Source organism: Pithys albifrons, chromosome Z, assembly GCF_047495875.1.
Source record: "Pithys albifrons albifrons isolate INPA30051 chromosome Z, PitAlb_v1, whole genome shotgun sequence".
NCBI classification, from domain to species: domain Eukaryota; kingdom Metazoa; phylum Chordata; class Aves; order Passeriformes; family Thamnophilidae; genus Pithys; species Pithys albifrons.
The window spans coordinates 63,902,303-63,927,042 of record NC_092497.1 but is presented as its reverse complement, the minus strand read 5'-3'; the positions used below and the strand labels follow the sequence as shown (position 1 = coordinate 63,927,042).

The following is a 24,740-nucleotide window of genomic DNA, read 5'->3' as shown; positions in this document are numbered from 1 at the left end:
TACTCCACTGTCAACCAGTGCCTTGCAATATTCGCAAGCATGAAAAAGGAAGATGTTTCTCAGTACTGTTTCACAGCCAAGCTCTCTCAGACACTCTGCATCAGCTACATAGCTGATCCAAACACTGCAAAAAACTGCCACAACCTTAGAAAGTCTAACAATGTGATGAATATATATATTTACACATTAAACTTAGTAAAAATTTAAACACGTAAATCCTACCATCCCTGCAGCTTTGGTTCTAGTTCATATCCCTATAATCTTGCCCTGCACCAGTCCCCTGTAAGGACCTCCTGCTCTTCCCATGATGTTGTCTAACTGTATTGTGCACAAGAAAAGGACGTGGCTTAAAGCATAGTGTGAGCTCTCAAGGGCTGTCGGTTTGGAGATGATGCAGCATGGACAACAAAATAACAGCCCAAAGAGACATTTCAGGTAAGCCTAGTTCGTTTTGTATCTTTCTCTTGGTGTATCTCTATCTTGGTTACTTACTTGTGAAATGAATATGGGTGGCACTTACCAACCTCTCAGTCATGGGAACAACTTCTACTGCACCATGTATTAGCTGAATACCAGATACAGTAAGCAGTTTTACCCATTATTGCCATTTACAATGTAATTCTGTTTTGTTTCTTCAGCTGTAATGAAAATTTTGTGCTATCACAGATCATCTCCTTCAGGTCACTAAATTATACAGTGCCCCTATTCAGTTCTTGCTGACATTTTGTTGACATGAATGAACTATAAACATTTATTAGCAAACAAAGCATTGTATGCCTCCTGCATCTGATTCTTCTGCCCTTCGGAACCAAGCCAGCTGGCCTTGTTTACTTGGAGTACATTTCAAATTTGCACACAGAACAAGAGGCATCTACAGTGCCACAAAAGACCCTTCACAGTTTTTGCACTTCAGTATTTTTATGATTTTTTTTAAAATTCTATTACTCTGTGGGCAAAAACAGAACTTTGACCAGTGATTCTGAAAGGCCAACAATTCTCATAAATAACAGCACAAGCCTGACCCCCCTCCCCAAACTTAGCTCTCGAATAAAGCCACATTCCATTTGTTCTGCTTTTCATATTGTAGAATAGAAGCCAAAAGCAAAATCCTCCAACACATTCTCTGCTGGGATACAGATTCTACATGTAACAGACATGCATAGCAGCCGTCTGCAGAACTTCTGACAGGGCTATGCTATGCTGCACAAATGTGCAATTTCTCCTAAAACCTCTGCAGTGCCTTCCCATTTGCAGTGCATCATTAGAAGCGCCAATACTTTCCCTTAAGAATGCTAGCACCAGGACGATGAGACCTCTTTACACCTACATGATCTGGATGAGGAGATCAAGGTTACCCTCAGTATGTCCATGGACAACATTAAGTCCGTTGTGAGTGTTGCAATGCGCTCCGCAGAGGGATCTGGACAGGCTGGATCAGTGGGCCAAGGCTAATGGTATGAGGTTCAGTAAGGCCAAGGGCTGGGTCCTGTATCTGGGTCACAACAACCCCAGACAGCACCACAGGCTGGGGCAAAGCTGCTGGAAAGGTCCCTGGTGGAAAATGATATGGGGGTGCTGGTTAAACAGCAGCTGAACATGAACCAGCAGTGTGCCCAGGTGGTCAAGAAGGTCAATGGCCTGTGTCATCAATAGTGTAGCCAGCAGGACCAAGGCAGCCATCATCCTCTGTACTCAGCACTGATGAGGCTGCAGCTTGAGTACTGGGTCCAGTTCTGGGCCACTCCAAGAAAGACTTCAAGGAGCTGAAGCATGGCCTGACAAGAGCAATGGAACTGGTGGAGGCTCTAGAAAATAAGTCCTTTGAGGAGCAGCTGAGAGAGCTGGAGGTGTTTAACCTGGAGAAAAGGAGGCTCATGGGTAACCTTATTACTCTCTGCAACTAACTGAAAGGAAGAACAAGAGGAAATGGCTTCAAGGTGTGCCAAGAGAGGTTTAGATTAGGTGACAGAAACAACTTCTGTATGGAACAGGTTGTTAAGCACTGAAATGGGCTGCCCAGGGAGGCAGTGGAGTCACCATCTCTGGAGGCATTCAAGAAACAACTGGATGTAGTACTCAGTGCTATGGTTGACAGGGTGATGTTCGGTCAAAGGTTGGACTCTGATCTTAGAGGTCTTTTTCAACCTGAAATGTTTGTGATTCTGATTCTGTGATACAGAGGAAAGGTGACGCACCCTAGGTATCAGCAGCTAAAAGGAAGAGTGAAAGAAAGTACCAGGTTTTGCTGCAACTTTAGGAAAGGTCTCAGGCACTATACTTCCTAACATGGGACAGGATGGGCTAGGCTAGCATGGAGACCTGCCCATAGATATCCACCAAATCATACGAGCATTCCTGATGACTCTGTGATATTCTAACATCTACAGTTCCTTCCAGCAGATTAGCAGTGACAGTCTTCTGCAGCACTAAGGAGAAAAAATAAAATGCTGTTTGGGACTTCTTTTCTCTTTCTACCACTGTCTATCATTTTGGCTACCATCATTTGGCACCAGAGGTGCAGAAGGGTTGATCTGTTGCCACCCAATTTTCCTTTATGTAGCTGCACAACATCCACCAGTGGTTTAGGCCTCAGGGTTGTTACAGACCCACCTGAAAGATCTTCTGCTTTCCTTCTGCTGTTCCTCTACTCTCCAGCTGTGTTTACACTAGTATCAGCTGCCTTCTACACAGCTCCTCCATACAGCTGGCTCATTCACCCACCCATGCACCCACACATGTAAGATCCCCAGCCATCAGCAGTTTGGGGAATTTTTCTCTTATACATACAGAATTATGGAATCCATGGTCCTTGTAACATAACATCTCTGACATGTAACTTTTCTGAGCTCCAAGGCCGCATCACAGGGATGTGCCCCCTTGCAGATTAGCAACAGAAACAGGAGCCACAGGAAAGGGGGAAGTTCCAAAGAAGGACAGACCCACCTAACTTCATTAAGAACTGGAGCTCCTGCAACAGCACTGGGAAGATGGTCAGAAAAGTTAATTTTTCCTAAATCCCACGACAGATTATGCTTCTGAAGATGAAAGGACCAGCAAGATCTGACAAAGTGCAGGAGAAAACTACAAAGTGCTTCAGCTTACACTTTCTGCCAGATTTAGGAGATGAGATTTTCTTCGATGTCATGCTTTGGGAGCAGTATCTGCTTTTCTTCTGTAGCATCTGGAGGAGATTTGGTGCCACACCTGGGAGAAGTGATACACTTCATGCAAGGGAGACGCCATGTAAGACAACTTTGTACCATCTGCTCTGTGGCAGAAGTCAGTCAGACAAGGTCAAACTACCTCATGGGTTACTTTAAACTCCTTGCAGACTTAAAGCATCCAGATGAAAAGGATGCCTCTGGAGAGCTGAGGTCTTGAAGGTCTTCAGCATCACTGGAATGCAACTGCTCAAGGTCAGTCCTGCACTCCAGCTCTGTGCTCTTACGCAATCAAGCCTGGTTGAATCTCCTACTACTAGTCCTCTCCTACTTCTAATGTATGCATCATACATACACAACACATAAAAAACATGCACAGCTTGCATATACAGTAAGGGGAAATAGTTTTGGTATTTATGGGGAAAGCCCTTGACTCTTTTCCTGAGTAAGGAAAGCTCAGGAAGAAAAGCAGGTCAGATCAGCCAGTACCTACAAGCGGTACCTTCAAAGAACTGCTTAGTGCCAAGTGGAACAGAATTGAAGGCCAGACAATCCTGCTAAACTATCCTAGGGAAAAAACCGAGGCATGCAGAGATCTGCATTGGGAAGAGTTCATGCTTATTGTATGTCATGGGGATTTTTAACCCTATTCATGCTGGCTCTTCTCCAGCTTCTAGGCTGCAGCCTCCTTGGGCACAACCACTGTTTGCAGAATAGGACAGATCTGTAAGAACCAAGGGCTGTAACTGAACTTCCACTAGCTGGGGTTTCTCTGGTTGGTACTTGGGCTGTACCTGTAGTGCTATACTCCTATATACAGGCTGAACCTTACTACTGCCTCACCTCCAGCAGCTCTGAGTGTCACCCTCAAGGTACGCTGTCAACCTCTAGCTGTGTTTTCTGCCAGCAAGGTGAGAATACCGAGGTTAAGGAACCAGTTTTCAGTTGTTTTTTTTCTTTCTGCTGTAATTCAACACAGCTGAATTGCTCTGCTGGCAAGGAGAGGATCCTCCCTTCCCGTACAGCTTGCTGCATTACACCACCTGTCCATGAGGGGCAGCCCTGAGGTTCACTGCTTTGAAGGGAGGAATTAAGCTTCTCCCTTAATTTTGGAAGGAATTAAGTTCTCAAGAAGGCATTCTGCCCCTCCATCTGCCCCCTTTAAAATGAGGGTTGCTGAAGGGACTGGTATCATGCCTTGGCTGTCTTCACCCTCAACATGGAAAAACTGGGAAGGGCTCCTGGGTCTTTCCTCTGCTACTACACAAAAAATTGAGTATTTTGCCAGTTGCAAATTGGAAAACATAAGGGACTGAGCCTGTACAAGAAGGTAGAGAAAGTAGAACAAAAAAAATTGGATAAAGTTATCACTCAGTTTTTGCAAATCTACAATGTACTGCCATCAGAGGCTCTTCATCTGTAAGCAACACCCTTGCAGTGAGACAACAGTACCCCTTCATGCAGTTGTGCCCTGGAATCTCTAAGCTCTCCTCTATGTCTTTACTAATTCCTATAGAGAACTGATGCTACTTTTTTTGCATTATGTACACAGTGTGAAATATGGCCCACTCCTTCATAGAAGATCAATATGATGAACAATAAATATTGTTATTGATTTTGCAGTATTGTAGATGACTCTCCAGCTCTATGGCATATTAATGGTAGTTAACCAGTAATTCATTTTAGGGCGGCTGGTATTTTCTTTTAAAGAAGGTGAGCACTAGGGGTCTTTTACATTCAGTAACCTATGACAGGCTTCTACCTTCACTTAGCAGAGCATGGTGAAAAACAGTGGTCCAGTCCACAGCTAATGTAAACCAGTCTCAGACCATTTACTTCAATGAAGCTATGGCAATTTACAAGAATTGCAGATATGCATGGCAAAATCAACGCAGAAGCCAGTATATAGATCATTTGGGAGAAGAAAGCAGAAATGCCAAGGCGTTCACAAGAATTTCTATCATCATCATCATCATCATCATCATCATCTCTTTCTCACAGATGCAATCATGTTTTAAAAGATACATACTGAGGAGTACCAACACTGAAAGATGAAGGCTGTATATAAGCACAGAGTACTTCCCAACTGTTAACAGCCAGTTTTACTTATTACACACCAAAAATAGTCATTTAAGTATGTCTAGGTAAGTCTCTGACACTGAGGTCTAATAGTCCATACTATTAGAGTTTCTCAACATGTAAAACACAAAAGTGCCTATTGGGAATGGTTACTGGACCACACAAGAATATGGAGATTAATAGTCATCTCAGGACAGATGCACACGAGGAACTGTTTTATAAATCAGGATAGCACAGTCATGTTTCCATGTTGGGAAGCATGCAGTGACATGGTTCAATTCACCCATGTGGCCATTACACCTGGCTGATCTCTATCTAATAGTGCATTTCAGAAAAGGGCTTAGTATACACACTGTGGCAAATTATGAGAATTTCACTGGCCCCGTTTATTGACAAGAGTTCTTATGTAAACCTTGTCCTAGTTCAGCAGCCAGGACCAGTTTATCACTGTGTGCGGGTGACCAAAGCAGTGTATTATAAACCCGCTATGTTATTTCTCATGAACTGTTAACAAAGGACCATTTGCAGCAGCTGCTCAGGGCACACTCGACCCCTCAGGGTGAGAGCTGGGTGTTAAAGAAGCCTGTGAGATACGAGCTGTGATAACTCCCCTTTGGGAAGTCATTAGCACCGTCACACCCAGCCTGAGGGGGTGTGTCCGTTAGTGGGCCATCAACAATTCCAAAAATACCCCATGGGAGTTAGATCATTGTGGAAGTCCCTGCCCTGGGGGAGGTACTGAGCGTTTCAACCTGAACCTGAGGGTATGTAATCTTGGGGTTGAGGGACTTCTCTCATTGGATCCAGAGGAGGACCAGAACCTCGACAGCAGGAGACCACTACTCTCAACCAGACTGTGATCATCATGTGTACCAACAGGTTTTTTTGCTTCCTTTTACTTTGGACTCAGGAGAACCACATGGGTCTCAGCACAGAGGCAAACGAACACCGTTATGTTTGTGCCCCAGGGTGCTGGGTTATACTTCTGGGGTTTGTGGGGCAAAACCAATTTCTCTTTGTATCACTGCATTTACTGTAATATTTTTATTAAATTGTAACTCTGACTTAGAACCTCTTTCGTGTTGGGTTCATTTCTCCTGCCCATTTACCTTTAAACCAGCACAACCTATGGGTAGCACTTTTTCATTTTTCTATGCCTATAGAGATTCTGCACATACACAGACCTGCTGCTGAAAATGCAGAACTGTGACTTCTAAAGTAACACACTAACTCAAGAAGCCCACCCACTGCCCAGTGAGCAGAGTTCAGCTACTGCTAAGTTTATATTTCCTGCAGTTTCAATGCAGAGTGGCTGTTTCATCACTTCAGTCTTAAAATCTTCCTGCAAGCTATTTCATTAGACACCAAAAATGAATTATACAGTCAGGAAACACTTGCCTTCATACCTCAAAAGAATCCTGGATCCGTATCTCACAACTTCTCCTTGCTGAGTACATAAAGTGTTGATGCACTTGTATTAGCTGATATAGCAATATCCAGACTTGCAACGCATTAGTTTAGTTTAATTTGTAGCTGGCTTTGAGGTTGGACAGTAGCCTTGAACAAGGCCTGTATGAAATCACTCCCTAACAACATAATCAGGAACTCTGGTACAGTATGTTTCTCCCACCAGGCAATCATGACAGAGCTATTTCAGATGTCAAAGAAGGCTGGCACCATTACTTACTTTCTGCTGAGACACTGCATCCCAAGGAACAAAACCTGCATGGTTGCTCTGCCTTTGAGAGAAATACTTCTGTTCTCTTCCCATCAGAAGTTGCAGATTATCTTTGATTCCAGCACTGAACTTTTAGCTTGCTATAAAGTTAATGTGCTAGACAATGTTCATTTCAGGCAAGGCTGTGGGGTTGTGTATTTTCTGCCACCCCCAAAAAAGGCCATTATCCATAATTACCCATTACCATGCATAATTATTTCTTCTATTCTGGTCTATGGCCCCCAGGATTTTATGCTGTTACAGCTCACTGCATTATCTTATCAAATTTGTTAAGGAAGCTTTTTTGACCTTTTGAGCAGTTGTCACAGCATATACAAAAGCCAGCAGTAAATTGCCTAAGCATCTAGTGTGTGATCTATTTGTACCTTGCACAGATAGTGTATAGAACAGCACACACAAACACCTTTTCCTATTCCCACTCCATGCTTCAGCTAAAATCAGAAGAGGAAAAAAAACCTCTTTGGTAAAAGAGCAGGAAGGGAATAGGAGGCTAAAGTTTCTCAATGGGAATTTGAGGCACATGATAGCAAGCAGCTAAGCCTGAAGCATCAAGCTCTGGAGAAGATTGCTGCTGCTCTCCCCTCTGATACCACCTTTTCTTTTATTCCTTTCCCTTCATTGAGTCTGACTCCACTATTTCAGCTTCTTTTCACACCTTTGTAACTCAGCTGATCCCTGCTCTTTCAGTCAGCAGAGCACAGACCACCCCACCACCCACGTGCAGCTTCTGTGAAGGCAGTATGGGTTCCTAAGAGACAAATTTGGTCCAACATGACATTCACAGGGATTGTCCTTTATAGACACTGATGTGAGTGCGCACAGGAGCAGGTTTTTGTCTGCACTGCTCTCAAAGCTCTCAGCAGAAGACCAGACACTGCCCTGCATCCCAGTACAATCTGTTTCAGCTAACAGCTCTACTGCACTTCAAGTCAATGTACTGTTCCTATTCTCTCTTCTTCCTATGGGCACTGGAACTCCAGACTACAGAGAAAGACAGCTTTCAAGAAAACAAGAGAGCTGTATCCTGACTTTCGTCTTGCCCTTAGTCCTCTGTTTATCAATACACTCCAGAGGGTGCTCTATCTCAAAACCTTAGGTGATGGTATGCATAAAACTCTCAACTCATATCACTATCTGCAAAGAGCTATCTAAGAAATTATAACTTAGCAATTTATAGTAAAAAAAAAAAATTGGTGCTTTTGAACTGTGTGGTTAAATAAATAAATCTCCCAAGAATCAGAAAATCTGACACTTTTCTGCCATCATGACAAATAAAAGGAAACATCAAGGGTCAGGTGTTTACTTTGGGCTAAAGCGCACAGTATGAGAATTGCTGTAGCACAAGGTAAATGCAGAATCATGCCTTCCAGATCTGCCAATGAAAGCCCTCTCCCTAAAAGCAGACTGAAAACACAGACACCCTGGACTCCTGAAAGCAACTCTGAATTCAGACCCTATGAGAGGGCTACCTGAGTCACTGCCGTGAAGATAAAACCCTTCTCTGTGTTTCTACACAGTTTGCAAATCTCTGGCCCACCACTCTGTGCTGCTTCTCAGGCAACAGGGAGGTGGAGACCACTCAGCCATCAAGATGGGCCCACCAAGCAGGAGGGGAGTTTGTGCTTGTACTTCTGTACTGAAACCTAGTTTCTGAGATGTACGGGGCTTTCCTACTCTCATTCACCTATGGAAAGCCACATCTGCAGCACTCTCAATTGTTTCTACCAGAAAGCTTTGGAGAAAATGATGTCTTTTCCTCCCTCTCCCAGTTGCTAACCTTGTGGCTCCATCTTGAGCTCAAATGCCAAATCCAACAGTTCTTTTTCCTTCTTGTTAGGATTCCCTTCCCCAACGGCCCTGGATACCCTTAGCTGTACTCTGATTAACATCTATTACAAAGAGAGGTCGAAAAATATCAGGTATCAGCCATATCAGGTGTGTGTCCAGGTTAGGAGTATAAAAGCACAGGCAAAACAGCTTATTGCCACCACAGTACCTCTCCAACCCGACCAGGGAACAGAGTTGCTCAGCAGATACATACCCTTATTCTGAAAGCAGAAATACAGATAAAAAAAACCCTCCAAACCTAAAGACAAGCAAACTAACAAACAAAACCAAAAATCAAACATGGTCAAACAATTCTGAGACTCTTGCAGGCTCCTGGCCTCTTCCTTGGAAGTGCACAAGGATCAATCTACTCCACCTCTATCGTGAATTCACACAATACACACTCATGGATTCTGCACTACCATGCTACTACTGTTCACAACGTGTCTCTTGAAATGACAGAGAACTTTAACTTGAGCTTGTACAGTCTTGTAAAGGCATAAGAAATTCCAGTCATACTGGGGACTAAATTTTAGATAAAGGGATCCCTAAAGTGTAAAATAAATTGTTTCTTTCACTCCAGGATATGTTTTCTAGTCTTTTAATCAGTACTGTGTCTCCTGCCTGAGCTCTTCCAAGTTCAAGTTCAGGTGTGCAGGTCCAGACCATAGCTACGTCCCCACCACTAACTATAAAGACAAACCCAGGTAACTGTATGAACAGTGGAACAGATGTGATACTTCCCTTGCCTCTTCTCCTGGCCTTTGATTGGTTTTGGCTCAGTGATGCTCCTGAGCCTGGTGTGGTCTACTTAATAATCACTGATGCCTCCCAATATTTTGAGTCCATTTTTCAGAATGCATATTCCCAGGGAAGGAGTCCCACCAGCATTTCACCAGCTTCCCAATCATCACCAGTCTGCCTAGAAGAGCTGTGCCAGTCCTTGGTCATCCTTTTCCATCAGGAACCATTAACATTCAGTTCAGAACTCTTCAGGGCCACTAGCTCTGCAGTGACAATATTTATTGGGGATGGGCTTCTCAATTTTTCACTTCTGGTATGGGCATTTTTGTTTTCTGCAGTGCTTGCCAGAAGCATGTACCTTTCCATCATCTTCCAAGACAACCAGCAGTGATGCCAGATTTGTTTCCAAGATACCAATGGGGTGACCACACAGCTTACAGCAAAGAGCAGGTCCCTGTGAGACACCTCCATAAACACCACTGTGTTAAGATTCCCCACTCAGACTTACATTTTCAAACTGATAAAATCATTCTCCTTAAAACCAAGTAACACATACAATACTGATTATCTGTCTTTTCAGTCTCCTAGCCAAGAAGATGTCAGAGGATTCAAAAGCCAAATGACTTCCAGAATTGGACTGCATCAATATGTCACTTTGACAAACAATTCTGTAACAATAAGAGATTACTAACTTGACAGAATCTTCTGTTTAATCATGTTGTGTGAACATCCTTTAACAGCTGCATTTCTCCCCTTCTTGCCTATTTCAGTTTGCTGTGGATTGCCCCACTGTTTTCACAAAAACTGATGTCAGACTGATGGATTTGTAGCCACCCATTCTACTACACTCACTTTTTTCAACTGGCACAACATCAGCTTTCTTCCAGACTTAGGAGTTTCCCCAGTGCTAAGAGAATTACTGGAAATCAAAGAATAGGTAAGGTTGGAAGAGTCTACAGTGGGGTCATCTGGTCCACCCTCCTTGCACAAATAGTGTCATCCTAAAGCACAATGCATAGGATTGCATCCAGACGATCCTTGGATATCTCCAGTGAGGGAGATTCCACAGATCCTCAGTCAGGGTTGGTTTTCTTATTTTTTAATACTGCATGCAAATTGTCCACTCCTGCTTGATTTCAGTTACTGCTGGAAATGAAAGCAGAATGTCACCCTCACCATATACAGCAATACTATCTGCCTTTTATCAAAGCAGTGAGCAGAAAAAAATTACTCCCGTCTTCAATATGTAAAGTTATTATCACATAATGTGTGAAATTACTATTAATTCTGTGTGTTTCTAATAGAATTCAAAAACCTCCCAAACTTAAGACTTTTAGTTAAATTTTAATATTCACACAAAACAGTACTTTTAAAAGAAAATGTTATTTGAGAGAAAACAAAACAAGGAGTGATTTCATCCAGAAGTCTGAAACTAGGCATAATAGGTTTCTCAGTCCTACAAAGAGCCTCAGTCCAGATCCAGCTAAGAGAAGCTGAAATACCATCACTGATTTCAGTAGAACTGGAGAAGGCACATTTTGTTCACATTTGTTCACATACCTGTAACACTTAATAAAGATGATATGCTGCAAATATTTAGCGTGCAACTTAACAATCCTCCTAACACAGCAGAAGAAGAAAAACCTACACAACATAATTTTTTAATTTCACACTTAGTTTAAGCTACAGGCCCTTATTAAGATGACTACAGCAGCCAATTCAACTTTTAACATCTTCTGTCACTCATCTTTTTATGTGAGTTGGGGGGCAATGCTTGTTCTTTCCTTACTTGCACTTTTGGTTGCTATAACACAACTACAGTGATTGCACTCAAATCGTTATTGGCAAAACAAAAAAGGCTTTGGTAAAGAAAATACATTCAGAATCTTTGAATATGGCTTTGACTCTGTGAAGATGCTAGGCACTATTTCAGTGCTCCACCATATGTTTGTCCACACTGAACAGAGACAGCAGGACTATTATTTACAAATATGTAAGCTATTAGCATGCATGACAGTTAACAGGCCCAGGACCAGTAAGACCAGTGCTTCAGAAAGTTAGGAGCATGAGAAACACAGGCCATTTTCAATCTTCATTATAAAAGCTGGGAGTATGGCTACCATGTTTGCATAGATATGTATACATATTACTATTCACCTTGAGATATCTGATTTTAGAAAGAAATTTACAAATAATTGACTTGCATTCAAACATCCAACATGCTACTAAAGTGAGTAAACAGGAACAAAAGTAAAAATCAACACAACTTTTAAAAAGATATTAAAGAATTCAAAACCAAATTAAAGATGAAAGAAAAACAGATCTCTAGACAGTGACAGAAAACAGCCCAGACACCTGCAGGCACAAAGAAGCAAATTGTGAGGAGGAGAAACAAACTCAGTGTGGATTAAATGTAGAGGGATTTAAGTCATTAACAAGAGATCAAAGGGAACATTAGAAGGGAGGGAAGGCTATACAAGTGTCTGAGATAGGAGACCTTGGAGGAAATATGACTAGGATAAAATCATTATGGCTCACACTAAAATAATAAAGGGAGTAGGATGATGGTCGGAATTAGCCGGAGTTCATGCTTGCTTATAAGCTATATGATGACAGAAACCCAAAAGATTTCTAAAAAAAGTCCAACAAGAAATAACAGGAGGACTCTACCTAATACGTGATGCAAAAACTAATACAGGAGTGGTAACAAACCACTGTAGACACCCAACAGGCCTGAGAAAGTGTGCAAAAATCACATGGACGTGCATAACTTTTGTACAGTGTTACATGGATGCAACAATACCTGCACTCACAAAATCTGTTTCAATGCAAATGCAAACTGATCACTAATGAATTTTGTTCATACGCAACAGAGAGAAATGCACAGTGACTGGAAATACACCGGCTCCCATCTGCTGAGGTTCAGCTGTGCTCATTACTTACAGACTCCCAAATCATCAAACAACTGTTTATTCTGTAAGCAATAAAACAGTATCAATAAAGACCAGAGACGGGAATTCAAAGAAAATATTAACAAATAATTAGATATCCAATTTCACTGCAAAGGAAGCGAAGCTCAGTGTTTAACTGACTCTCCTGCAAGTTCTTCAAGAAAACATACGACAGATGTGCATGAACAATGTTTGTTACTTAAGGAGCTATTCAAACCCATGATTAAGACTAGCAGGTATTCAAACTCAGAAGAAAGTTTAGCGAAGATGAAAGAAAAAAAAAGAGGAAATAGAAGAAACATATGAAAAAGTGCTCCTCCAAAACTATGGTTTAGTCCCATGTTATTAAGTGACAAATCTAGTGAAAATGGAAAACAGGCAAATAGGCTGAATTAAGAAGTTAGCTGATAAATTAAAGCAAATGAAAGATGTCTTCAAGGTGTAAGAAACCATGTGAAAAAAAGGAAAAGAAAAATCAAATCAGTGCTCAGTTAGGGAAGCGTGCAGTACTCCTTCACTCCTCACTTATATCTTTTCTTAAAACAAAGAGTCCCACACATTCAGATAAGTCATAATAACTGTTTCAAGGACACAGAAAGGAACAAGAGGTTAGCTGCAGATAGTGTAGTAATGTGCCCACAGATAGTAAATTCTTAGAAATTCCTAGTACATATTCTGCTCCTGCTCCATTCCTTATCTGAGTGTTCATAATGACAAATGGAAAGCACAAGCTGACACAGATAACTCTCTAAACCTGAATGCACATATGCAAATGCCAGTGTGTGGGAGGAAGACCCTCCAGGGCACAAAGAACAATAGGATGTGCTGACCAGCCCTGTTACCTTAGCTGGGAGGAGAACCTGGTGCTAGGACAGTGTGCCAAATAAAGTCTATTCAGCACACAGCAAACACTGCTCAGCAGGGATCCTGCCCCAGTCAGTAGCTCTGTGTCTGGAAACCTCATGCAGTGCATGAAAAGTTGGACAGCAAGATGCTAGAAACATGTAAAGTCCTATGGTGAAGTATTTTTTAAAATTAAAAAACAAAAACCAACTAAAAAAACCCCTCCAGATTCTTTCAGGGGAAGAATCTCTTCTCAAATGTGAAGGAAGACAGAATAACTGCTGAGCTCCCTGTGATTTTCAGCACCATCTCAGGACTGAGCAGCCCTTCTCTCCCAGATTAGGCAAGTCTGCATAGGTCATGAGGTCCTTGGCACCCTTGCTTCCTTACGTGCCTGGTGCTGCAGAAAGCTCTGTCCAGCCCATGCCTCTGGTGAAAACTGCCCTGGACAAGGATCCAAGTACCACATACACAGAAAAACAAAAGCAATCTTCTCTGAGGGTTTTCAAAGTCTGTTCACACTTCTATTTATTTTTATACTTCCACTGAAGCTTCAGATGGGATTGTAAGCCTCAAATGAAAAATAGAAACTCTTCATTCAGAGACTCAACTCTGAAAATTGCCACTAGTTCTACCTGTTTCCAGTATGACAGAAATACCACACTTTGTTGACAGAATCTGTGCCTCACTGAATAAACATGCACAGCACTTTATAGACATTAGCTCAGTTAAAGCTCAGGCACCTCCACACATGTGCACATGCAAAGCTGCAGTAATGAACACTGCTTTAAAGGAGGAGCAGGGAATGTGCAAGCTTTGCAAGCTGCAGGCTCCAGAACTGGAGAATTAACTGGAAACATCTAATCAGGGATGCAGAACTCTGTAACATTATGATTTATTTAATGCAGTCAAACAATGGCCAGAGGCAATGAATCATATAGGAGATGACAAAGCTTCAGGAGATTTCTGTCATCTAGTTTAACCTGCACATTGATCAGAGTTTACCCCCATATTAATCACTTGAGATTGTAATCTAACACACTCTTAAACACTTCTCCTGATTATGCTTCACTTACCCCCTTGTCCTTATGCAGGTCACTCCATTGCTAATTGCATTTCTAGTTAGGAGAAAAAGTGTCTAGTGTCTAATTTAATTTTGCCTTTTTTAGTTTCAAGCCGTTGCTCCTTGTTATGCTATCTCAAGCACTGTAAATAATCCCTCCCCCTCCTCCATATTATTACCTCTCAAATATTTATAGACTGTTATATCCACCCTTAGTCTCCTTTTCTACAAGCCATACATCATTTTTGTCACCCTTCCCTCTATCCTTTCAGATTTATCTATGTCCTTTTATAATGAGATGCTCAAACTCCTTTGCTGTTTTCCCAAGTATAGTGAACCCAAAGAAGCAGAGAAGCTGAGATGCCCACACCTTGCTTCACAAGCAATGTCTTTCTAAAAAACTGAGCAAAACACATGCTATTTCAATAGCAACTGGAAAGTACAAAGCCATGGACAACACACTATGGAGGGCATCATTCACTGCATAGTTGTATAAGTCAGAAATTAAAAAAGCATACGAAGGGGAACGATTAGTCAAAGCAAAACACTTCCATAATATTTACTTAGCTCAGCTTGAAAGAGAAAGAAAATAACCATAAAGGCAGAAGACCATCTCCAGCAACTGCTTCCCAAGACAAAGTCTAACTTATGCTATGGAAATCATGCCACTCCAAGAAGGGAGAACAGTTCACAAATGCTTATGAGAGACTCATGTAAATATGATTCTTTTTCTCTCAACAGCAACAAACTGGAGAAAACCACATGATGATGATGATGGATGGAAAAGTGTTATTTACAAGTGAAGGATGAAAAACTTGAAGGGTGCAAAACTTTCTTTGCTAGCTGTTACAATGCAGTAAAGACATTACACTCTTCAATTACACTCTTTACTTTGGAATAGAGACTTGTTGGGTTAGGAAGAAGCTGGGGAAAAGCACCAGTAAGCAATGGAAGAGATACTTAGAGGGCTTGGAGAGTTGGCAGGGACAGGAGGCAGCCAGCATTTAAAACTGGTAAAGAAACAGCCATAGGTGCAGCAGAAGAAAAACATCCTTAGGAAGTAATAAAGAAACCAAGACAAAAGAGAAGAGTAGGAGGATGGACCCACAACGACTGCAGACCTACCAAGATCTTTGACAGCATGCAGCCATCATGTCAGCCCTAGCATAGGCAGCCAAAGCAGCTAATGCCTTCCTCTTCTACTCAGCTTTGCTGAGGCTGCTGTCACCTGAACTACCAATCTCCTTCACCACCTGTGAACCTCCACAAAGATAATTCTTTATTCAAAATTCTACCCCTAAGTGTTACTGGGTCAAAAGAGTCAGGATTTCTTTCAGAAGCTTGCGGATGTTGATCAATATTGAGGCTGACTGATCTTCAAATTTCAATAGGTTGACTTAATGTCAATACAAACAAGTAGGCACTTCAGAGATTCACAGAGTAGTCTAGTTTGGAATGGACACCTGGAGACCAGCTGGCCCAACCTTTGCTCAAAGCAGGGCCAGTTTCCCACTTGGATCATGTTGCCTAGACATTATCCAGCTGAGTTTTCAGTCTCACCAAGGATGGAGGTTTTACAACCTGTCTGGACAACCTGTTTCAGTCCTTAAGGACTCTCACCATGAAACGTTCATGGCAGCTTCCTCATGATGCCCCTCAATTGACTCAAATGAAGCTTTTTAATGAAACCAAAATTCTGACAGCACATGATACTATACTGTAAATACCTCTGGAGGGATTTCTTTTGTAAGAAAATTTCTCACTTGTTTTTAAAACAGACCATGACATCTTTTAGTTACAATATAACTAATTTTTTTTTAAATTACCTCTGCAGCACAACAGCTTCAAGGTCATGACATCAATTTTTGAAACCATAATACAATGATTAAAAAAGAAAAGGAAGAATCAAGTAGGCAAGGAAGGGCTTTTACAGGCAGCTAGGGCACTGCAAATTCAAAGAGATCTCAGTACTGTTGTTCATTAGGCATTGTATTACTGCCAACCCCACCATAGTCTGTGTGAGCAGACAGATACCCATCTGTTTGTCAAAGAGTTTCAAAGTAAAGGCAGAACTTCCTCAGAGAAATGTAAAAAAGTACTATTTTGTTTCTGTCACGTAATAAACATAGCAAATGGAAATAACAAATATAAGCTTACTACTCACAATTGTTGACAGTGTGTTTGTCAACCAATGACACTAGGAAGGCACTTGAACAATGCTGTCATTTCAAAGACAAAGACACAGCACAGAAGCAGCAGCCAGCATTTTGCATCACACACAGTAATCCCGTCCACCCTGGATCCTTCTAAATTGCACCACAACAATGGCACAGAGCAGCAGAAAGAAGGGGTACTTTCCAGCACCTTCCAGTCATCTGGCGATCATAGAATCCTAGAATCCTAGAATCATAGAATTGATTGGATTGGAAAAGACCTCTGAGATCATCAAGTCCAACCCTTGGTCCAACTCTAGTTCATTTACCAGATCATGGCACTCAGTGCCATGTCCAATCTGCGTTTAAAAATCTCCAGGGATGGTGAATCCATCACCTCTCCGGGCAGCCCATTCCAATGCCTGAGCACTCTCTCTGGAAAGAATTTTTTTCTGATCTCCAACTTCAATTTCCCCTGGCAGAGCTTAAGCCCGTGTCCTCTTGTCCTATTGCTGAGTGCCTGTGAGAAGAGACCAACCCTCACCTGGCTAGAACTTCCCTTCAGGTAGTTCTAGACAGTGATGAGGTCACCTCTGAGCCTCCTCTTCTCCAGGCTAAACAACCCCAGCTCCCTCAGCCTCTCCCCATAGGGCTTGTGCTCCAGTCCCTTCACCAGCCTTGTTGCTCTTCTCTGGACTCGCTCCAGCACCTCAGTATCTTTCCTGAACTGAGGGGCCCAGAACTGAACACAATACTCAAGGTGTGGCCTCACCAATGCAGAGTACAGGGGAAGGGTCACTGCACTGGTCCTGCTGGCCACGCTATTTTTGATACAGGCCAGGATCCCATTGGCCTTCTTGGCCACCTGGGCACACTGATGTATGTTGCAGCCACCCCACTGGCCAACTGCCAAACACAACCCTTATTCTGTGACAAGGACCAAATATAATGAAGCAAAGGTGAAATGCCATCTCCTTCCCACAGTGTGAGCAGCTTTCATTCTGAGGTGTTTAATGATCACAATTGCTTCCTTAAAATGTCAGGGCTCCAAACTGTCACAGAACAGTGAAGAACACAGCTTTTACAAACTGAGCATGTCTGAAAGGCACGTTTTAAATGCTTCATCATCGTCTTTCCTAAATTTCCCACACCTGTCAACCCAACAAGATGTACCTATGCCACAGAAAGAAGGACAACTACATCAAACACTCTGGGAGATAATGCCTTTTGCTGTTCTGTACAATTAAACGGCCTTCTCTTTCAGCAACCTACAACTTTTTAAAGGAAAATGCACAGAAATAACAAATTCTGTTTGCAAGATGTCTGCTAATGCCCTGCAACCACAGTTTTCTCCTTTTCAACTACCCTGCAAAGTCCCAGTTTGCTTTTGAGCGGGAAGAAACACTCTATCCAAAATAAACTCTTGACGTGGTTAATACTCAAACACCTATGCTTTGACCATAAATCATTTTACCCCTTTTCAAAAACAGCATGTCACGACAGGATCTGAAAAACTGTCTCTGGTTTCTAGGTGCCATAATATTTCTGATCTGTCAATAAAATGGATACAGTGAGGAAAAACTCTCTCTGTGGCACTATGTCTGATTTGTGTGACTTGTTCATACATTACTCCTCTGCTGGCAAACAATGCTCTGTATGATGGAAGTCCAAAAGAAAAACTGCTCTTGTGGAGCCAAAACCTTAGAGGAGGAACAGAATTATCACTATCAAAACCACCTCTTGCCCAGTTTAATGTGAGTCATACAGGACACCCTGCACTCCCAGGAGCCACCGGTACCCCTGGGGCTCGCAGGGAGCTGCTGCCTTCCCTGCCACAAAGGTTTCACTTTCTCTACTTGCTTTAATAATTACTGCAAATTCTTGCAAAATCAGCATCTCAGCCTACCAAACTTAGACAATGACACTTGCTTTGATGGGGTCTCTAGTTTTGCTTGCAGTTTAGCATACCAGTAAAATCATAAAACAGCATGCAATAATCCATCAAGTACGTGGTCCTGAAATAATGCAATTCCTAAAGTAAGAGATTCTTGTCACATTGCAATTTTTCATCTAAAAAAGATCTTTATATGTTAAAAAGAATAGCATAAGAATATTTAAGCAGTATTCCTCACCAAAGCCTATACTGGAATGCCTGCTAAAGCTCCCCTACAGGTCCAGATAAATGCAGAGCACCTCCTAGAGCTTGAGATCTAGCACATAGTCCCTGGTATCAATTCAAAATCCACAAGTACTCACACTGAGTTCAACAAATGAACCTACTAAAACTATTTAGGACATAACTTTATTTTTACAGTGCAGCTGCCTTTGAGCTAAAAGCACAGCTGTCTGTTGCTACTTAGCTGCTTAAAAACGAAACTATGAATCGTCCACAGATTCCTCCACTTCTGGTGAACAAGGCTAACCCTACCTTGATCCTTGCCTGGAATCACATCTTATTTCTGGAGGTGAAGCTGTGTATTTTAAATGTTGTCACCCATAAACAGTGATTTAGCGGGTGCTAGTTATTTAGTAAAATGATTGTGAAACAATGTATTTAAATTGCTCACAACAAGAAATCTTCTTTAAGAAAGATGACCGCTTTGATCAAAAACATTCAAATCATTCAAGTTACTTTAAAATTAGGCATTTTTATGTTTTCAAATCTTTATTCAAGCATCTAAATTGCCTTAAGCTTGTTTGGTCCATATTTTTCAGTAAAAGGCCATAATTTAATTCAATTAATAAGCAATTATTATAGTGGGATTAATAAACTGAATCCTGTCATTGACGTTTAAAAAACATTAAGATCAAAGCTAATGCCAGTTCTATCAACAGTAAGACAATTTCATTTTTTGGTCTCTCATATAGACAGGGATCTTCTTGTTCTCCTGAGTTACACACAATCTCTATACATTACACAATATACTGCTTTAATCTTGGGCCTGCTTTTTCCATGTCCATAGACAACACATGCAGTAATGCAAATATGAAAGGAGTAACTGCATCAATTCAACGGTGACACTAACATAATGAAAACAAAAAAGCTAATAAAAAGCTATTTATTGTTTTATTAAGCAGTTCTAAAATCTTCCCAAAGAAATTCCTCTACCTTGGTCTGAAACTGCCTGAATGCACTGGGTGCAACAAATCCATCTGACAAGATATTAAATGGCCTGCAGAACAAGTAACGTCATTTGACAGACCCGTATATGCACTGTCCTTTTATTAGTTAATACAGGCATTGCCCACTTCAGAATCATCTTTTCACCTGTATCATTGACTCCAGCATAGATGATTAAAACTGAGTGAAATTTCCTTTGCCTTTTTTTGTATTTCTTTGCTTTTTTTTCTGTCTATACACAAGAAGTCAATTACATCAGGGTTTTTTATACATATTCAATTTCTGTATCTGTCAGGCATTGGTAGAAACATGAAAAAGCCATTTGCCTAGGAAAAAACATTTTGCCTAGAGTCTTCACTTTAGTGCCTTTGAGTTCTATCTGTGGTTAGCCATGCTTGTACTGAATATACAAATATTGTTGATTGTTGTTGTGTTTTTGGGGTATTGCTGTACAGAGGTTAAACGCAATACAGTAAGTTGCAGTAAAGTGGAAGGACTGTATCAGTCTTTTGTAATTCATCACACCATGCCACACAGAACCGATGTACCACTTCAAGTCACATAAGGTTGACAGATCTCTGCTGCTGAGATCAATGACATTACCTACATACTTGGCTTCTACACAATTCTGGAAACTCTCAAATTTTGAAGAAAATACCAAGCCAGCCAAAACACAGTTGCCAGGACTGTGGCAGAACATATTTTGGGACAAAGGAGAAAAGCAGCCCATAAATCTCTACTTGCAGACATACACCTTATTGAATTTAATTACAGGGCAAATCTGTAGCAAAGAAGTTGATTTTCAAGTAAAAATAATCAATGAAAAGGAGACTGATCCTGGATTCTTTCCTTCTGCTAACTGTACCAGCTGCGCAACACTGCTCTGGGAGAGGGGGCTCTCCATAACCATGTCACTGGAGAAAGTGGAAGAGGCACAACAGCAGGCATAAGCAGTGCCAGCCACTGCCCCCAGCCGTGAGCATCGCCCTCCCAGCACCTTACCTGATGTTGTACTAGCTGCTGTCATGGCTGTACTCATTGAGTGCATAGGGTTGATGCTTTCCAACGACAGGCAAGAGCTGCCACCACTGGTCTTCATAACAAATGTCTCAGAGCTACCACCACTGGTCTTCATAACAAATGTCTCGGGGATACTGGGCAGGGGCACTGGGTGGCTGATGCCCAGTTCCTCTTCCTGAGCTTGCTGTCTTCTCAGCGCAACCTGGGAACAAAAGACAGGCGTAAGGGTACGTTCTGCGGCTTGAGCACAATTTATACCGGCAAGAGTGAAAGACCAAGATTCCAGGCTGATATTTCCCTTCTGACACTCTGAACGGGGTTGATCATAGAACCAGGGAATCGTTAAGGCTCAAAAAGACCTCCAAGATTATTTAAGTCTAACCCTTGACCAAAACACCACCATGTCCACTAAACCATAGCACTACCACGTCCAGTCATTTACAACACCTCCACGGATGCTGACTCCAGCACTTCCCTTCCAATGCTTGACAACACTTTCTGTGAAAAAAATCTTCCTCATGGCCAGTCTGAACATCCCTTGATGCAGGTTGAGGCCATTTTCTCTATCCTGTTGCTAGCTGTCTGGGAGAGGAGGCCAATCTGCTACGACCTTTCAGGTAGCTGTAGAAAGTGATAATGTCTCCTCAGAGCCTCCTTTTTTCCAGGCTAAACAAACAACCCCACCTCCCTTAGCTGGTCCACATATGGTTTAATTTCTAGACCCTTCTCACAATCCAGCCAATGGGTAAAGGAGGACATAAACGAGGTTATAAAGCTACCACAAACTAACCTCTTCATGTGTCCAAGCATATATGAACAAGTCTACGAAATGCTGGTTCCACATACACCAAGGCCAGATGAAGACATATTACAGCTGACTGCATTCACCCAACACAGCCACTCCAGGGAAAAGCATACTGTGAAAAGTATAGTCACTACCCTCATCTCTGCTGATATACAGCTGCTGGGGCCAGGAAATTAATCTGCAGAGCCCTGCCTCTTCATCAGGATAAGCAGCTCTTCATGAGGACTTGTAATCTGCTGCTAGATTCCCTTGCTGGCACTTGGCTGGAAATGCTGCTCTTCCAGTACATTTCAGCACACAGTACACTGTACACATACAACCATTACATAAGAAGCATGGGAAATGTAGGATGTAGACAGCATCTCAGGTAGCATCACACACATTGCATACAGCTGGCCAGGCCTGAACAAGCCAAAACTTCCCATTTCTTTCCCAACAATGTTTCAAAGCCTAGCTGACACTGGACAAGCCCATAGGCACTATGCAGTCTGCACATGGGTGCAATGGGTCTCTTCTGCCTCATCTGAATTGGCAGATCCATTTTGCCACTGCTACAGCTACCTACCCTGCTACTTGTCAGGTGACTGATTTGCATCTTTATTTGAATCTTGGAAATTTTGTTCCAGATTAGAGTGGCACTGTAAGCTTTTCTTGCTGGAAATTCTCATGGGTATGTTGGGCAGGACTTCCCTACATTTCCATGTTGAACAGCACCATTTTTTCTAATATAGATGTGGAATACTGTCAATTAGCATTAGCCCTTTCTAATAAGAGATGTCCCAAGTAGGAGGTGCAGATTTGCAAACACCACTATAACTTTGACTTCACAAGCCAATAACCTTGACCTGTAAAATTCCACTGGCGTCAAGGGGCTTACTGAAAGGGAAAAAAGACAGACTTTCAATGTGCAACTCCTACACAGATAAGGTTTAGTTAGGGAGGCTTTCAAAATCACTTTCAAATACTAGCCAGGGAAGAGAAAACCCACAGGACGGCCATCACCAGAGCCTGCTAGCAGGAGGCATCCACTGCCTGAGAGAAGCAGCTGAGTCGCAAAGGAACAGTCTGTATAGCAGGGAACATTTGCACGGGAAACATGACACTTTATGCTGCATTCCCCGAGGCAGATAGCTAAGGAGTTCACGTTTATTATTTCATGATTCACACCAGGCAGAGAAAATGCATGTCACTCCGGCCTAACAACAATTTGCGGACTGCCCCACCATCGACAAGGAAGAATTGTTTAAATGAACGAAAACTGAATCCCAGTGAGATCTGAGGACGTTTCATACACCTTCACTGTAATTGAATACAAAATTGGAGAAGGATTTAATCTAGAGCTGCTTAGGTTTTTAAAAGCCACACATTCATTTTATGTGGCATCACGAAGCTCTGAGTGTACATCAGTTGCAAACTGGATGTCGGGGTCTGACAGCACTGCCTTTACTTGCAGTAGCAGCCCAAATGCCTTCTAAAATCTCTGCAGGGGACCACTGCACTACGCAGAGCGCGCAACGCCCCTGGCAGAGCTCGAGAATGGCCGCAGCCATAACGCGCCGAGAATTACTCAAGTTCTCAAGATAAGGATCAGCAGGGCTAATACAGCCCTAAATTTACTCAGCCAGAGAGCTGTGACTTCAGCGGGACTACCCAACGAAACAAATTGATTCCTATCTAAATTGGATGCACCGAACACTGAGGCGTCATTTAGATTTAAAACGACCCACCTACACAGCTTCTTGCAGAGCTGTGCTGTGCAAAATCTGCAACAACGCCGTTAAAGGGAAAGAAAAAGTTATAAATGCGTTCAAGTAAAGCCACTCAGAATCAGAAAACGCAATTACATCGAATCTGAAATCAGCAGCGCAAATTATTTTCGAAATGCACTTAGCTGGCTAAATTACTTATCATCCCGGTAAAGGCGAGCTGGAAAAGGGCCCTGGGTCGGCAGCTGGCCCCGGGCGGCGGGAGCTGTCCAGGGGGCCGGGCTGTGCCGAGCGCTCCGGCAGCGCTCCCGCCGCCATCCCCAGCTGCGGCCCTGCGCGCCTTCGGGCAGCTCCCGTGTGCTACGGGGGATGGAGTGAGGGGGCTAAAATTAAAACATCTAATCAAAATTAAGCTGAAGTCTCATTAACGTAGAAAGGCGGCGGCCTGCCTCCTGACTTCAACCCAAGGGAGGCCCCGCACGGCTGCGGATGCACACCGCACCTCGGCGCGGCCGCCTGGCCCCGCCGGGCACAGAGACCCGACGGGCACCAGCCCCGCCGAGCAGAGACCCGAAGGGCACCAACCCCGACGGGCACCAGCCCCGCCGAGCACAGACTCGATGGGCACAGCCCCGCCGGGCACCAACCCCGCCGGGCACAGCCCCGCCGGGCACCAACCCCGCCGGGCACAGCCCCGCCGGGCACAGCCTGGGCACCAACCCCTCCGAGCACAGCCCCGACGAGCACAGACCCGATGGGCACAGCCCCGCCGGGCACCAACCTCGCCGGGTACAGCCCCGACGGGCACCAACCCCGCTGGGAACAGCCCGCCGCCGACAGCGCGCCGAGCGGACACCCCACCGCGCCCCGGGCACTGCTCACCTGCGCTGCCATCACTCGCTGCCGCTCGGCGATCAGGCTGCACTTGTTGCACTGGCAGTCCCGCCACATGCAGAACCGCTTGTGCCCCTTCAGCGGCGAGGAGTAGCCGTGGTTGCGGCAGCGGGCACACTTGGGCAAGCGCGGCCGCTTCTTCGCGACCGCGCTGGCACCCCTGTCCGCCGGGGCGCCCGCCATGGGGGCCTCCGCCTTCACAACGCCGCCCGCCTTGTCCTCCGGGCCCGCGACGTCCGGGGGCTTGCTGGAGGCCGGGGTGTCACTGGGCATCGCGACGGGCTGGGCGCAGCCGGGCGAGGGGTCGGCGCGGCTCTGCCCGTCCCGTCCCGCCCCACCCCGCGCGTTTTGGCGGGCAGCAGCACGCGGCTGTCTCCTCTCCTGCCGCGCCTCCCCCGACCCTGCCCCAGGCGGGCCGGGCAACCGCGGAATCCTTGCTACCCGCGGGGCAAGCGCTGGGATGGGATGGCGGGGGGAGCGCCACCCCGCCCTGCCCACTCCTCCCCGCGCCACGAGGCAGGTGTGCGGCGGGAAAGGCGAGCCCCGAGCCGGCGGGCCCGAGCGGCCGTCGGAGGCACATTGGGGCGGTGGGTGCGGCGCCGCGGCGGCCCCGAGCCCGGGCCTGGTGCCGGCGT

General features: G+C 43.8%; 1 protein-coding gene across 1 annotated transcript in view; it reads right to left on the bottom strand.

The window, feature by feature from the left end:
• The window catches only part of DMRT1 (doublesex and mab-3 related transcription factor 1), a 65,873-nt gene extending 41,495 nt beyond the window's left edge, over nt 1-24,378 (bottom strand). Inside the window, exons 1-3 of the mRNA XM_071580649.1 lie at nt 24,094-24,378; nt 20,695-20,902; nt 2,237-2,251 (exon numbers count right to left, since the gene is read on the bottom strand). Coding sequence (XP_071436750.1) covers nt 2,237-2,251; nt 20,695-20,902; nt 24,094-24,378 — 508 coding nt within the window. The remainder of the gene's footprint in view (nt 1-2,236; nt 2,252-20,694; nt 20,903-24,093) is intronic.
• Nucleotides 24,379-24,740: the final 362 nt, after the last annotated feature.